A 16,843-nucleotide genomic window follows, 5' to 3' on the forward strand; every position below is an offset into this window, starting at 1 on the left:
ATATATATTAATAAATTCCATGTAATGTGTATGAGTTACATATTTATATTATACATAAGATTCAATTTTAAAAGTTCTACTGTTTTTATTGAACTATGGTCACCTTAGACCAGTGGCTTCCAGATTTTTGGATTTTCCAATTATTAAAATTTCCAAAAAATTTCTGGGGTACCTTTTTACCATCATTCTACAAAACAAAGACTATCTGAAGATTAAAAACAGACACTTCTTTAAAACAGAAAACCCATTTACCTTTATAGAAAGCATAACTATATTTTGTTAACTTTTCTCTCAAAGCTCAGTCTGAGGGAAAGGCTGGGCTGCCTTAGATTAACACTATCAGGGCCGGCGATGCCCTCTTGTGGCCACCTGGAGAATTACTGCTATCGGACTTCATTTCCTCTGATTTGATGGACAATTTCCTCACTATACCTCAGTTATTAACACGTGCATGCCAGGCATTGTTCTCAGTGTTTGGGATGTATTGGTAAAGAACAAACATACCCCTGACCTAGTTCAGCATATACACAGGTGGAGAGAGAGCCCATACACAAATAAATAAGGTAATAACTGTTGTGGGAAAAAAGTACCAGCATAAGGGACTTGGGGACCAGAGTATAGGGAATGGTAATGTAAGCAGCCCTCATTGAGAAGGTTACTTTTGCATAGAGTTGCAAGGAGGTGAGGGAGTTCACCATGTAGCTATATAGCTGAGGTGAAAGGTTCTAAGAACCATATAGCTATGCTATTCAGTGAAGGAGAGAAGTAGGAGACAAGATTGCCTACGGTCCTCCCTGCAGGCCACAGGAAGGGCTTTAGCTTTACTGTTCCTGAAATGGAGATCCCTGCAAGGTTTTGAGCAGTGACAGAATCTAAGTTTAAAAGAACTACCCTGGGGGTGCCTGGGTGGCTCAGTCAGTTGGGCGTCTGTCTTCAGCTCAGGTTATGATCCCAGTGTCCTGGGATCGAGCCCCACGTCAGGCTCCCTGCTCTGCGGGAGCCTGCTTCTCCCTCTCCTTCTATCTCCCCTTGCTTGTGCTCTCTCATTCTCAAATAAATAAAATCTTAAAAAATAAAATAAAATAAAATAAAATAAAATAAAATAAAATAAAAGACTATCCTGGCTGCTGTATTGCAAAGAGAATGGGGGTAGAAAAGCCTCTAGAGTAGTCTAAACGATGGTGGGAAAACAAAGTAGGAAGAACAATGGTGGCTCAGATTAGGGTATTAGCAACAGAGGTAGTGAGATATGGCTGGATTCTGGATATATCTGGAAGGTAGGGTCAACAGACAGAACGGATACAGATATTGAAAAGAGACGTTAAGGAGAACACTATTTTGTTCGAAGTGGCAGAAAGGATGAGTTGCCGTCAGTTGAGTTGGGGAAGGTGGCACAGGATCTGGAGTCCAGTTTTGGACACAAAGAGATGGAAATATTTAACTGGAAATAGAAATGGAGTCAATGGCATATAAATGGCATTTAAAGTTCTTACACGGGATGAGATTAGCAGGGTGAAAAAGTAGATAGAGGCTCAAGGTCACTCCAATTTGAAAGAAGCTGGGTTGAGAGGATGAATCAGCGAAAGAGAATGAGAGGAAGCAACCAGGGGTAGGAGAAAAAGCAGGTGAGTGTGGTCTCCTGGAGGAGAGAGTGTAGGGGGCAGTAGGGAGCAGAGGTGAGGGTCTCTCCTCAGGCTATGCCCTTAAATCTTCCAGGATGCTGATGTTCCTTCCCTCCGAACCAGCTTTTTTCGTGGATGAGCAGAGGCACTCGAGCCCATCAGCAAAGCTCTCATTTAATCCCCCCTCCCCCCTACAGGGAGAACAGACAGATAGCAAGACTATTTATTGAATTCTTGCCAGCCAGCGCTCTCCCTCTCCCCTACTGGCAGGCCCAACCCTCAGCCTCCCACCTGGGGCCAGTGGAGTCACCGCGAGCGTGACCCCAGGATCCTTCTGCCAGGCTTCCTGAAACACAGCCTGGGCCTTTCTGGATTGCCTCAGAGGCTCTGTTACTCCGTTCCCTCCATATCCTCCTTCTGGAAGTAGGTGACGTAAGCCAGCTGGTGGTCATGAGCGTCAAGGTAAAAGCTCGTGTTGCTGTGGGGGCCGCCCCTGAGTTGTAATGCTGGAGGCGGGGGAGGCGAGCCTGAGTCTGGGTGCCCGCTGCGCCTCTGGCCCAAGTCCCCTCCCTCCCCACTTACCTTTGGAAACATTGACCTTGTTGGCCGCCAGGATGTCCGCCTGAACGCTATCTATTTTCATGTACAAGTCCCCGGCATTGCTCTGAGGACGGGAGCAAGGGGAGCCTGGCGGAGGCTGCCAGGGCAGTCTGGACTTGGGGGTGGGCACGGGGCTGACCGGAAGCGCAGGGAAGGGACCGGAAGGACGCCGGGGGGTGGGGAGGAGCCCGAGCCCCGGCGGTCCCTCCAGCAGCCGGCCCCCCGGCCCAGCGTGTGTAGGGGGTGTGTCCCGGGGGAGGGACGCCGTGGAGGCTGCCCGGTCGGTCGGGGTCGCGGCTCTTGGGGGCGGGGCGGGGCACTCACGAGGAAGAGCTGGTAGAGCTCCTCTCCCATGGACCTGCGCACGTGCTCCTCCACCACCGGGAACACCTGCACGAAGTACTGCGGCGGCGGCGGCGGGGCGGGACGGCGGGGTGACTGCGGTGCCCTCGCCCGGGCCCCGCCGCGCCGCCCCGCGCCACCCCGCCGCTCACCTCCAGCGTGAGGCTGGCCTGCCGCTGGCTGTTGCTGTGGTCCGAGTTGCCCATGGCGGCCAACAGGCTGTGCACCACGCGCAGATGCAGCATCTTCTCCGCGATGCTCATGTTGCTGCGCGCCAGGACCCTGGGCCGGGCATTCGGGCGGCGGCGACCCTTGGGACCCTCCGGCGCCCCGCGGCCCGAGCCCCCCGCCCGGGACCCGCGGGCAGCCTCGGCTGTGGCTTTGCCGCGCATCCCCCATTCCCCCTGCCCGCTTGCCCCCTTACCCGATGGCCTTGGCCGCCGCGGCCTGCTGCAAGAACACTGGCAGGTGGGCGGTGAGCTGGGGAACCAAGGAGTCTGGCGGAGAGGGCGGCCGTGAGGCTGCAGGCCCCGCTTCCCAAGCCCAGCACCCCCGCCTCGCAGCCTCAGTCCGAGCGGCACCCTACCGTTGAAGATTTTGGGCTGCAGTTTGCTGGTCTCCTTGAAGGACGGTATCAGCAGCTCCACAAGGCCCTTGAGCAGCGCCTGGCACACGTCGTAGCTGACCAGGTCCTTGATAAGCTCGATGGCTGGGGAAGGGCAGAGGCGCTGGGGAGGCCTGACGCTCCAAAACCCCCATCCCCACCAAGCAAGCAAAGACCCCCTTGAACCAAGTCTCTTCCCTTACCCCCATTCCCTTCCTGCACCTTTTACTGGCCAGCACCGTGCAAGCCGTGTGTGGGGGAAGCTGGGCAGGCAACACCTCAGTCCTGCCGCCCTGGATCTGTGGCTAAAGAGGAGGAGGAGAGGGCCGAGCCTCATCTCCCCACGCTCACCCCTTGCATAACTAGCCATAGACGGAGGAGGAAAGGTTGGATGGTGAGCCCACCCATCAAGTAGGCTTAGAGGCTGTCAGAACTGGGGCCCCACCGAGGTGGGGCCACTTTAGGCTCGGAGGAATCCGGGAATCCGGATGTCACAGAGGTAGGAGGGGCTAGGTCTTCAAAGGGAGAAAGGATGGGCACAGACAGGGAGTTAGAGGGGGACAGAGCGGGAGTTAGAGGGGGACAGAGCGAGTGGGTGGAGAATGTGTGGCAGAAAGTGAGAAGGGTGGAAGTGAAGGAGACTGTGGTAGTTTCTGACAAACCATTTATGGAGCCCTAGGCTTTCCACACAGCATCCCATCAAAGTTCACCATAACCAAAAGAGGTTTGCTTTGCAATGACACTGTGACTGTTAGCCCATTTCATTTTTGAGGGAATGAGGAACAGAGATAAAGCATTATTGGCTAAAGGACCACAGCCAGGAAGGGCGGAAGCAAAAGGAAAGACTTGGTTAGTGAATGAAGGGGGAACTAGAATTTATTGAGGGGGTTTTCCTAGAGATACTTTCCATGCATTCACTCAGCCTTTGGGCGAATCTGCCCTGAACACCTGTCACGCCAGGGACACAGTATGGTATTACAAAAAGGGTCAGGCAGTGGGGGTGCCTGGGAAGACGGAGAAAACGGAGTATCTTTGCAAAAAGAGAGGAGTCAGAGAGAGGCAGAGCTGGAAGGGGGCAGGGTGAGTTGGTCATGTGATGGAACACTGGGGTAAGTGTTATTTTAAACACACACGTATTTGCTACGTCAGAGACAGAACCATGCTCCCCAGAGCAGCAGTCAGATGCAGCCCATCTCTCCACTTACTCCTAGGGGAGCCGAGACTTCCAGGAAGCGGGGTTCCCTGACTAGCTCATTTACATACCAGAACTCATATAGACACATGGGAACTATTACCAGTAATATCTCTTTGAATAATGAAAATTAACCTTTTATATACCTTGTCTGGAAAGTTTTGCCCAGTAAGGATAAGCTTGAGAGAATTCTCTGCTGTGGAAGAAAAGCGTTTGGCGTTAGGTGCAAAGGCACCAAAAGCGTAGGGGGATCAGCCAGTATCCGGGATGATGGGCACAGGCACAATGTACATATTGTTTCTCTCTGTTTTAGTTGGGTCTTTGGTGTAGGCGCCAAGGGTTTTTGTGGGGTGAAACGCTAGAGAATCGGTAGTGCAATTTTTGGAGACCTTACTTAGATAAGGCTAGGCATTGTCTGTGTCAAAGATAGGTTCTTCACTCATTAAAACCTTAACAGATTCGATTCAACTGTGAGACAACAATGCTGTTTGGGATCCTAAGACCCCCTAGAATTGTGCAACACTTTAAAAAATGCCTTATTGTTGTTATTTTTTTTAAATCAGTAAACATCATTCTATTGTGGGAGTTGTTTTTGTTTTGTTTTTTTTTGTATACTTGTTTAGAGTGCACACATAAATGGGGGAAGGGCCAGAGTGAGAGCATCTTTCAAGCAGACTGGGTCAGGAACCTGAGGCAGCTGGATCCCACAACCCAGGAGATCGTGATCTGAGGGAAACCAAGAGTCCCATGCTTAACCAGCTGAGCCACCCAGGAGCGCCTTAGAAAATGTTTTGTGTCCCCTCCCACCCGGAGCAGTGGGTGGGCCAGGTTGTGGACCCAGCACTACTGTTGGCCAACCCTACCGTCACCCAGAGGGCTCATTTGCATATCCATGGGTGCCACCCTTGGTACTACATTTCCCTTTAAAACTGCACATTTCCCTGTTTCCTTGGATCAACTTATGTCTTTTCCAAAAACCCGTTTCACAAATTTTCCTAGCAGGGTGACTGTTGCATAGGAATAGACACCAGTCTTGGAGAACTGCGGTTATGGAAAGAGTCGCAAACATAGCTAAGTATACTCTGGTTTCTCCTCAGATCTGGGTCTCGCCTTTTACTAAAGATTTCCATGCAGAGGAATGTTTGCAAGTTTGCCTTATTTCTGAGCCCAAAGGAAAAGTTTCCAATGTTTCATCTATTAGGTGTGGCATTGCTATAGTTTTTTGTAGATCTCTCTTATTGGACAGATATTAAATTTTTTCAAACGTTTTTCCTATTAAGATGATATATGTGCGGGACACCTGGGTGGCTCAGTCGGTTAAGCATCTGCCTTCGGCTCAGGTCATGATCCCAGGGTCCTGGGATCGAGTCCCACATCGGGCTCCTTGCTCAGCGGGGAGCCTGCTTCTCCCTCTGCCTGCCGCTCCCCCTGCTTATGCTCTCTCTCTCTGACAAATAAATAAATAAAATCTTAAAAATAATGAATACTATAAAATATATATGTGCATTCCTAGATGATGTATTATCCCTGGCATATGTTGCTAGATTCAATTTGCTAGTATTTTGTGTAGAGTTTTTGCAGCTATGTTCATGAGTAAGATTGGTGTGTAATTTCTCTTTTGCATGCTATCATCGATGGATTTTTATATTAAGATTAGGCTAACCTTAAAAAAAGATTAGGCTAACCTTAGAAAATGAGTTGGGGTTTGTATTCTCTTTTTCTAATCTTGAGAAGTTTGTGAATACGAGAATTTTATCTTGAATGTTTGATATAATTCTCTAAAGCTGATTTTATGAAAAAAAATACTGATTCATTTTCTTTAATGGTTAGAGAACTGTTTGTTTTCTCTTTCTTCACAAGTCCATTTTGGTAGGTTATAATTTTAAGCAGTTTTCACCTACATTTGCAAACATTGAAAAAAGTTCATTATATCATCTTTTTTATCATTTTAATGAGTGTAGCATCTTTAGTGATGTCTTTTTAAAATATTCTTCATATTGATTATGTGACTTTTCTCTTTTTGCATCAAATCCCTTTGCCCCCAAGCCCTATGGGGGTAACACACATGGATGCCTGCTTGTGCAATTGTGTGCCCTACAATGAGAAACGCTTATCTCAGAGAACCTGAATGTTACAGTCAGTAAGCATGCCTGCCTTTTGCTCTAAAGGGGGAAATATCTTTCTTTTCCAAAGCTGTTTGCTCATCAACATCCTTGAAAGATAGTCTGGGACAAAGAGCAGTTGGTATTTCACTTAAAAGACACACAGAAATGTGACAGACCTATAGAGAATTGTCTCCTAGGATCATTTTTCTTTGACAAGTAGTAATCCTTCAGTAGATATGCTTGCTTTGTTCCTGAACTTAGGGGCAAAGCATTCAGTGTTTCACTATTAAGTATAATGTTAGCTGTAGACTTTTGGTAGATGCTTTTTTAAAATCAAGTGGGGGAAGTTCCTCTCTAGTCCTATTTTCCTGAGGGTTTTTATTATCAATGAGTACTAACTTTGTCAAATGCATTTTCTGCACTGATTGATATAATCATGCGATTTTTCATCTTTAGCCTGGTAATTTGGTAGATTAAACTGATTGTTTTTTTTTGGATATTGAACCAGCCTTGCATTCCAGGAATGAACCCCAATTTGTCATGATGTATGATTCTTTTTATATATTGCTGAATCCTAATTGCTAATCTTTTGTTAAGGATTTTTGCATCTATATTGATGAAGGATATTGATCTGTACTTTTCTTATACTGCCACTGTCTGGTTTTGGTATTAGGGTAATACTAGCCTTATAAAATCAATTAGGAATTATTCCCGCCCCTTCAGTTTTCTGGAAATGTAGAATTGTGTTCTATTAATGTCAATTATACCCTGCTGGTTGACGCTGTTGAGTTCTATATACTTGCTGATTTTTCTTTTCTTTTTATTATTATTATTTTTAAAAAATTATTTGAGAGAGAGAGCACAAGCAGGGTAGCTGCAGAGGGAGAGGGAGAAGCAGACTCCCCACTGAGCAGGGAGCCTGACACAGGGCTCAATCCCAGGACCCTGGGATCATGATCTGAGCTGAAGGCAGATGTTTAACCGACTGAGCCACCGAGGTGTCCCTAAACTTAGTTTTTGATAGGTTGAAGTCTCTGAGAGTCATTTCCCAGTCTACTAGTCACTTCTAGTGACTTCTTTGTGTGCACAGCTGTCTTACTCTTTGGGTTGGTCTTTTTTTTGGTTTTGTTTTTATAGATTTATTTATTTGTCAGAGAGAGGGAAAGAGAGCACGAACAGGGGGAGCAGCAGGCAGAGGGAGAAGCAGGCTCCCTGCTGAGCAAGGAGCCCGATGTGGGACTCGATCCCAGGACCCTGGGATCATGACCTGAGCCAAAGGCAGACACTCAACTGTCTGAGCCACCCAGGTGTCCCTGGGTTGGTCTTATATTTGCAAAATTTATTGTAGGAAAAAACTTCAGAGCTAGGATGCAGATACTTTCTTCCAAAGAGCATTTTGCTTTCTTCCTTTCAGCTACCTGGGCACTAACAATTCTGAACCACTTTTGTCTGAGTTCAAGACTTGAGGTTTCCTGGACCACGCAGGTGGTTGTACAGTAGCCAATAGCCAATGATTTGCTCATCAGTCACCGATAACAATGCCTACATAGTGAAACTTCCATAAAAACTCTGAAGTGATAGGTTCAGAGAACTTCTGGATTGGTGAATGCATTGAAGTGTGGGAGGGTGCTGTGCCCGAAGCAGTTCCCCAATCCATACCTTGCCCTACACATCTCTTCCATTTTCCTGTTCCTGATCTGTATCCTTTATACTAAACTGTTAATAGTAAGCAAAATGCTTTCCTGAGTTTTGTGAGTTGTTCTAGCAAATGGTTGAATCTGAAAGGGAAGAAGGGTTGCATGAACGCCCTGGCTTTGTAGCCAAGTTGGACAGAAGTATGAATAACAAGGGGACGTAATACTTATGACTGGCATTTGAAGTAAGGGCAGTCTTGAGGTGCTGAGCCCTTAAGCCTGTGGAGTCTGAGGCTAACTCTGGGTAGTTAGTGTCAGAATTGAATTGAATTGTAGGGTACCCAACTGATGTCTGCGGACAAGTGGACAATTGCTTGGTGTGGAAACCTCCCTCCCCCCATTTGGTATCAGAAGTGTTGTGAGTAAAAACAACTTAACCTCAATCCCTCCAGAAAGGGGATTGATCCAAATTTCCTAGCCTACCAGTATCAGAAAAAAGAGTCTTCTTCACCTGACCATTGTTACTTATTCTTCTAGAAATTAGCTTTCAAGTAGGTCTGTCTGGCCTGTTCTCCCTCTGCCCCCACTCTGGACCACTGAGGAGAAGATGTCCTGTGTCTCTGGCCCTACAGCACTATTTTCTCACCATGGAGTACTGGTGTCATCCAGTAATAGTATCTCCACTACTGTGAACTCCAGTGAACATATCTGAGGCATCTCGGCCCACCCAGAGCCTCAAACCAGTCCATAAATGCTGAAAAGAATTGACTGGATCCTGCATTCCAGCGCCATTCAGGTAATGGCAGCCTAGGACTGTGCTTGGAAACTGCCAGCCTGGTGAGAGATGACCTCAGGAGAGACTCTGTGCTGCCCACTGTGGCCCTCGTCCACCCTGAGCCATGGAACCATTCCTGGCTCTGCCTCTTCACAGGCTGGAGAGCCAGCGCTGCCACAGCGCCATCCTGCCGCCCCCAGTGGCCGCCACCAAGAGCGCTGTGAAGCCAGGGCCTAGTGCTTCCGGGTCAGCCCAGAACCGAGCCACGCGCCATGGATGCTCACTTCATACAAGGCAGATGTATGGAAAGGCGAAGGGACTGCAGCCCTTCCTGCACAGTGGGGGACGAGGGGCAGCTGGCGAAGGGGCCAGTGAAGGGACCCCACGGATCAGCAGAGCACACAGAGTAGTGTCTACAGGAGGCTGCTTGCAGCTCTTGGAAGTTTACTTGCTTAACTACAAACAAACATATGGGGCCTGACCATGAACATGTGCTGGTGATTTATAATCTTGTCAGAAGACTGTCAGTGACAGTCACCAACAGCATCGCGGCCCGTTTACCCAGAGGCAGAGGCTGGGGAGGCAGCCAGCAGCCCCATCCTGTGTCTCATTCGCCACACACTCTACTCTCCTGCCTGGTGCTGAGCGTTGTCAGCTGCCAACACTCCCAGGAGGAGGGGGGCTGACTTCTCCACTCCGGCACTCAGAGTTTCTTTGGCAGGAAGGAGAACCAGTTTGGGCTGGTGAGTCAGTCTAAGGAAAGGTACCAGTAAGGCCTCCCCTACGTTGCCCTTGTCTCAAGTCCTGGGGGCCTCCCATCCACCCAGAGCCATGGAGCACACAGAGACCCTGTCCTGAAGCCAGTCTTGTCTTGGCCTGTTCTTCCCAATCATTTGCTCTCTGGCAGAAGGACTCTTAAGGACATCCCTGCTACCCCTTCTAGTGCTTAGTAGTCTGGGGACAGGCCTTACACGGCAGCCCCTTTTCTCTCTGGATCAACCTGATACAGAAACCGCTGCTTCATTCAGAAACACTTCCCAGGACTGTCCAGCTACTGCTTGCTCCTGGGCTTTCTCTTCCCTCCAGATCTTCCACCATAGCCCTCCCAATCCCAGCGGCCCCCCACTCCAGCCTCCAGTTGCTCAGATGTGGTTCCAATGGAATCACAGAGGGAGAGGGACCAGCACACTGACCCTCCCTGCTTCCCCTGAACATTCTGCCACTTGGGTAAAAATGCAGCCTGGGATGCCTCAGGCCGCTTGGCTGGTGCGTGAAACTCCCAAGTCTTTCTCACTTATTCTCTTATTGTTTGGTTATGAAACTTTCTTCCTTCTTTCTGAATTAGTGGGGTTTTGGATCAGCGTAGTTGGCCGGCCTTCATGCCCAACTCAGCTGCAGCACACCTCGCCTCGCCTTGGTAGTTGGGCTCTTCCCAGGCACAAGCTGGCAGCACCTTAGTGCCAGGACACCTGGGAAAAACACTGCCTGTGCCTAATTCTCCCTGCAGCAAGAAATGGCTCAGAGAGTACTCAAGGTGGAAAGAATAAATGAAAATATTTTTATGAAATTTCCCTGACCACAAATGGTATTCTCTGCCCACATAGGACCAAGTTCTCCAGGAGATAAATGTCTGCTTTTGCCTACTCACTTTACCCTAAATGCTTTTAAGCCTTCATTGCTAGTGTATCTGTAACACTTGGAACTCCTCGGAAAAATGGAAGATTTAGTCACTAAGTCATTTTTGATTGAGTTTTAAAATTCACAGCTGTCCATGTTTTCACCCAAAGCGAAAGGGCTAGTCTCCATCCAAATGTCTTCACAGGAACCCCAGCCAGTTACAACTCTTTACCCGCTGTGCTGGTTCCGAAGCATAGCACAACCATTCAGAAAGCAAAGGGCAACAGGGGATTACTGTCTTTGGCAGCTTTGCCCGAAAGGCTGGGTTGCTGACAATGCCCAAATGTCCTAAATTGGATCAGTCACTGATTTATTCACTGGCTCATTCATTTATCTAACAAATTACTTACTGAGCATCTTCTGTGTGCCAGACCCGTGTGCTAGGGCTACGAGGAGGATGAAGATACAATCCCTGTCCTCAGGGATGGCACAGTTTAATGGGGGAGACCAGTAAGGAAACTGGTATGTATGCTGTAGTATTATAAGAGCCAAGGGAACACAAAGAAGTCAGGTTGGTGGGAGGGTATGTTGAGGAACTGGGCAGAGAATCAGGAGAAGGCTCTCTTAGAGAAGGTAACATGGGAGCTGACAAAGCCATGAGGAGAAGGGAGGGACTGGGTTGAAGAATGTGGCAAGCGCATGCCGCCATTGTGGCCTGGCAAGCAGGGAGGTCTGGCTGGGACATGGGGTGTTGGGTCATGGAGTGAGAGCTAAGCCTGAGGAGACAGACTGGCTTCTGAGGACTTTGCATGTGCCGACCACCCTATAGGCCAGGTGTTTTTCTTGTCTTTCATTTCAAAGATTAAAAAAAAAATTATTTATTTAGAGAGCACACGCATGCACATGGGTGAGCAGGGGGAGGGGCAGAGGGAGAGGGAGAGAGAGAATCCTAAGCAGACTCTGCACTGAACGTGGAGCCTGACATGGGGTTTGATCCCACGACCCTGAGATCACGACCTGAGCTGAAATCAAGAGTCAGGACACTCAACTAACTGAGCCACCCAGGTGCCCCTCTTGTCTTTCATTTCAGAGGAAACTGACTCAAAAAGGTTGAGTAGCTTGCCCAAGGTCAAACAGCTAAGAAGTAGTAGAAGGACTCCGCCAGACTCCAAAGCTCATATTCTTCCCCTCTAAGCCCTGCTGCCTTGGCTCGGGTGGAGGACCAGGAGGACGCACGGTGTGGGCACCGTGCTAGAGAAATGGAGATTGCTTTAGAGGCAAGAAATAGAGAGACATGAGTTACAGCAGTGGAGACAGAATGAAGAAGAGGGAGATTTAAACAATATTAAGGAGACAGAATTGACTGGTCTTGTTAGAAGTTGGTTTTGGGTGGGAAGCAGGAAGAGATGGCGATGGCCTACATTTCCAGCGCTGGGCGCTTTGCCCGGAGAGTGGGGCCTTGGAGCTAGAATCTCAGGAGTCCGACCGTGAACATGGTCAGTGACCTCCGAGGGCAGATGTTCTCAGAAGGCAAATGGAAACAATGGGATGGAGCTCAGGAGAGCGGGGTGAGCTGGAGGGAGGTCCCTCAACTGCTCTGCCCATCTGCCACACAATGAGAGCAATAATTGGGCTACTTTGTCGGCTCGTTGGAAGACTGACGAGCAGAGAGCCGGAGCAGACACCTCATAAAGGCCGGCCACTTGTGTTTCTGTCATTCTAGGCGGTCCTTAAAACCGTGGGTGTAGAGGTACCACAGACAGAAAGGAAAGAGAAGAGCAGGGGACCTGGGACCGAATCCTGAGAGAAAAAGAAACCTGCACCTAAGGGACTGGTGGAGGGGTGGGAATGTTCAAAGCACTGAGCAGCAGTTTCCAGAAGGAGAGGAGGAAACTAGGGGAGTTCAGGTCAGGGAAGGAAGAGATCAGAGTATTCAGGGAGGAGAGTGTGACCAGGAGGGTTTGAGCCAAGGAGAGGTCACGCCCTGTGAGGCTGAGAAGCAGGTCTACAGGGCCCACGCTTTCATCTAACACACTGGTCCGGTCCTCGTCAGCTACAGGGCCTCGTGCCGACTGGGACAGCAGTAGACCAAGCAGACGCAGAGGGTAGCCCACTGATTCTCATGGAAACTTCAGTGCAGAAGAAGGGATTTCTCCAATTCAAAGAGGAACCACAGAACCCACAGCCTGTCAGCCTGGGAAGAAAGTGCCTTGATCATCTGTCTGATAACTGAAGAAACCCTGAACAAATGACTTGCCCTGGGAATCACAATGAATAGGAGACAGGGTTGTAGCAGCGGGCTTGGTATTCTTTGGACAGATGGAAAGTTAGAAATGGCACTGCACCTGGGAACTGTGGTGATGGCATGCAACTTTCTTCCTCCCTCCCTCCCTCTCCAGATTTATTTATTTATTAGAGGTGGGGGGTAGGGGCTGAGGGAGAGTCTTAAGTCAACTCAGCGCTGAGCACAGGGCTCTCAATTTCACCACCCTGAGATCAGGGCCCTGAGATCACGACCTGAGCCAAAACCAAGAGTCAGCTGCTTAACCGACTGGGCCATCCAAGCGCCCCAGCACACAACTATTTCTAAGGCACCCAGCCTCGAGGAAGTTTGTTTGGAATTCTTTACTCCTAGAGCCTTGGGAAACCCACGTCCCAGTTCTTGGTCTTCACTTCATGCGAGACTGCCACCTACTGGCCACATGTGAGAAGTGCGCTTCAGTAAGCATCCATACACAGGGTTTTGCTTCCTTTTCCAGCCGCTAAGAGTATGGACACATTTGGTAGGTTGCTGTTACAAGGAAGAGACCAGTGTCAGGCATCTTTCTGACCAACTGCATTCTAGCTCTGATTCCTGTACATTTCACCACATCCTATTCAAAGCCCACTGCTGAAACATAAAAAGCATATTACACACACTATTTCTTTTAAAAAAGCCAGTCGATGAAGTAATTAATGTTATGTGCTCTAGTGGTATGTGTACTGTTGAAATAAGAATTACTGTAGTATCTTCCACGGGTGTCTGCTCTTCCAGGCAAGACTCCCCGAATCTAACCAGCCCATGCGGGCGCTGTGCGCTGGCCCTGATGCCTGAACGGGGCACCGACCACGGCCCTGGGCGCACGAGGGGAGACAGTGCCAGGCCAGGGCAGACATAGAGGTCTTGAGGGCCAGGCAAACTGGGCCATTAGAAAGGAGTGTTTCCCAAGGACATTTTATTTTATTTTATTTATTAAATATTTTATTTATTAAATATTTTATTTATTTATTTGAGAGAGAGAGCAAGAGTTGGTGGGAGGGTCAGAGGGAGAGGGAGAAACAGACTTTCTGCTGAGCAGGGAGCCCAGTGCGGGGCTCAATCCCAGGACCTCGGGATCACAACCTGAGCCAAAGGCAGACTTGTAACCGCTTAACCGCTTACCCAACGGAGCCACCCAGGCCCCCCCACCCTGGACTTTCTATTTAAAAACAAACAAACAACTCTGGGAGACTGGTTAATAAAACTTATGAATAGTGAAACAAGTGTGGCAGTTGAAGTATATCATTCTGAGACAATAACATATCTTTTAAGAATATTCAGCGTATTTTTACGTTAAACTATCCTTTAGTTTTAGAGCCTTGTGACTTGTTCAATGAAGTCACATGGGACGGGTGGCCTCTTACACAGCCGGAAAGGCTGAAACTCCTGCTGATATGGATTAGCTCACAAGAGGAAAGTAAGGGCACAAAGTTCTATGGGGCGAAAGGTATAGTTTTAAAAATGAGATCTTATAGTATTTGCATGACCCCAAGAAGGGCACGAAGCTAAAAAAACATAATTATGTTTTATGGTTATAATAGTATTGTCCATCCTCGGGTTTTTGACTGTTTCTCCAAAGTGGTAAAAATTTTAGAAGTCTTGTTTTCGTAATACTGGAGAGACAGGACAGTGTGCTGGTGAGGATTTGGGTGCAGGGCTCAGACTGCCTGGGTGTGACCCACTTATCGTCTCTGAGACTTTGGGCAGGTTATTCAAGTGCCTCAGTTTCCTCATCTGAAAACTGGGGATGATGATAGTACCTATTTCTCAGAATTGTTCTGAGGACTGTGTGACATGATCGAACAGCTTAAAACAGTGCCCGGCACACAGTCCTCACCAGTCACTGGTGGGGATGCCTAGTTATCGTTACTGGTGTTGTGACCGCTGAGTCAAAGCTCTAGCTGGGCAGGGACTTCATTTCAGGTGTCACCATACACTCAATGCCCAGCCCAGTCCCTGCTTTTTTGAACAAGTAAATGAATGAATGAAAAACGTAAATCATTTAAAAATAAACCAACGAAGGACATTACCAAAAAGGTGAAAAGACAAGGGCGCCTGGGTGGCTCAGTCAGTTAAATGTCTGTCTTCAGCTCAGGTCATGATCTCAGGGTCCCTGGATTGAGTTCTGCATCAGGCTCCCTGCTCGGCAGGGAAGCCTGCTTTTCCCTCTCCCTCTGCCCCTCCCTGCTTTTGTGCTTGCTCACTCTCTCTCTCTCTCTCAAATAAATAAATACAATCTTAAAAAAAATAGTGAAAAGACAACCTACAGAATGGGAGAAACCATTCTAGTATCCAGAATATACAAAGAACTCCTAAAAGTCAACAGCGAAAAGACAAACAACCCAGTTTTTAAAAATGGGCATAGGACTTGAGAAGGTATTTCTCCAAGGAAGAAATATAAATGGCCAACAGGCACTTGAAAAGATGTTCAACATCTTTAGTCATTAAGAAAATGCAAACCAAAACCACAATGAGGTACCACCACTCCGCATGCGCTAGGATGGCTATTAAAAAAAAAAAAAAAAGGACAATGACAAGTGTTGGCAAGGATGTGGAGAAATTAGAACCCTCATACGTTGCCGATGGGAATGGAAACTGGTGCAGCTGCTGTGGAAAAGGGACGGACAGTTCCTCAAAAGGCTGAACAGAATTACTCTAGGACCTAGCAATTCCAGTGCCAGGTATATACCTCAGAGAATTGAAAACAGGCACTCAAACAAACACATATACATGCATGTTCATAGCAGCACTATTCACAATAGCCAAGGGGGGACAGCCCAGATGTCCATCAGTGCATGACTGGGTAGACAGATGGTGGGATATACACACAGTGGAATGTTTTTCAGCCATAAGAAAGAATCAAGTACTGATACATGCTTCCACATAGATGAAGCTTGAAAACAGGATGCTGAGTGAAAGGAGCCGGATGGAAAAGGTACCATATTGCACGATTCCATTTCTATGAAATATCCAGGATAGGTAAATCCATGGAGACAGAATACAGATGGGTTGTTTGCAGGGTCTGAGGGGAAGGGACAGGAGCAAATACTTCACGGTACACGAGGTGATGAAAATGTTTCAGAGCTGGATAGAGGTTGTGGTCACGCAACACTGTGGCTATACTAAACACCACTGAATCGTTCATTTTAAATTGGTTAATTTTATGTTATGTGAATCTCACCTCAATTTTAAAAATGCCTTTATGAAGAAAAAAGAACTAAACCAAGTCTGATTAATTTCTATCTTTTAAAAAAACAATTATTTATCTATTTATTTTAGAGAAAGAGAGAGAAAGAGCACACAAGTGGGGGGAAGGGTAGACGGAGAGAGAGAGAGAGAGAATCCCAAGCAGACTCCCCACTGAGTGGGGAGCCTGATGTGGGGCTCCATTTCATGACCCTGAAATCACAACCTGAGCAGAAATCAAGAGTCAGACGACTCAACTGACTGAGCCACCCAGATGCCCCAAATCTGTGAGTAATTTCTAAATAAATCACACTCTTTAGTATTAGGAATCTATGTAACTTCACAAAACCAAGAACTTTAAGAAAAATTAACAATGACATTCTTGTCCACTGCCGGTCTCTCTCCAGGTCTTTGAGGGGCAGGGGAAGAGATGTCACACATTCAAAGACATGTCCATGTCCATCCTGTCACTTAGGGCCACCGTTTCCCTGAACTAATGTTTCTAGAGGATTCCATTATGTTAGTGCGGTACAGTTTGCTCAGCCATTAACACTGCTGTCGTACTTTGTGGCTGATAAACCCACTTTAAACTTCACTACACAGGGGCGCCTGGGTGGCACAGCGGTTAAGCGTCTGCCTTCGGCTCAGGGCGTGATCCCGGCGTTCTGGCTTCTTCCAGCTCTCTTAGGTCCTAGGAATACAACTAATGCTCTGAACTTTACAAATATTTCAAGGACACATGTTGTCAGTAAATTGGTAATTTGGTGAATTGGGCACTCAGCAAACTGGTCATTTGGCTAATTGATTTTTGACAGGCATATATTTGGCAAATTAATTTGTAATGCTTGGTCTGCTTCTAATTAAGTC

General features: G+C 47.7%; 1 protein-coding gene across 1 annotated transcript in view; it reads right to left on the minus strand.

Moving 5' to 3' along the window:
- Positions 1–1,835: 1,835 nt before the first annotated feature.
- Positions 1,836–16,843, minus strand: part of ARMH1 (armadillo like helical domain containing 1) — a 32,716-nt gene continuing 17,708 nt past the window's right edge. The window contains exons 7-12 of the mRNA XM_040627374.1: positions 3,151–3,273; positions 2,989–3,061; positions 2,717–2,846; positions 2,547–2,624; positions 2,205–2,286; positions 1,836–2,128 (exon numbers count right to left, since the gene is read on the minus strand). Coding sequence (XP_040483308.1) covers positions 2,013–2,128; positions 2,205–2,286; positions 2,547–2,624; positions 2,717–2,846; positions 2,989–3,061; positions 3,151–3,273 — 602 coding nt within the window. The 3' untranslated portion in view covers positions 1,836–2,012. The remainder of the gene's footprint in view (positions 2,129–2,204; positions 2,287–2,546; positions 2,625–2,716; positions 2,847–2,988; positions 3,062–3,150; positions 3,274–16,843) is intronic.

This window comes from Ursus maritimus, unplaced genomic scaffold (genome assembly GCF_017311325.1).
Source record: "Ursus maritimus isolate PB19 unplaced genomic scaffold, ASM1731132v1 scaffold_12, whole genome shotgun sequence".
Taxonomy (NCBI): Eukaryota; Metazoa; Chordata; class Mammalia; order Carnivora; family Ursidae; genus Ursus; species Ursus maritimus.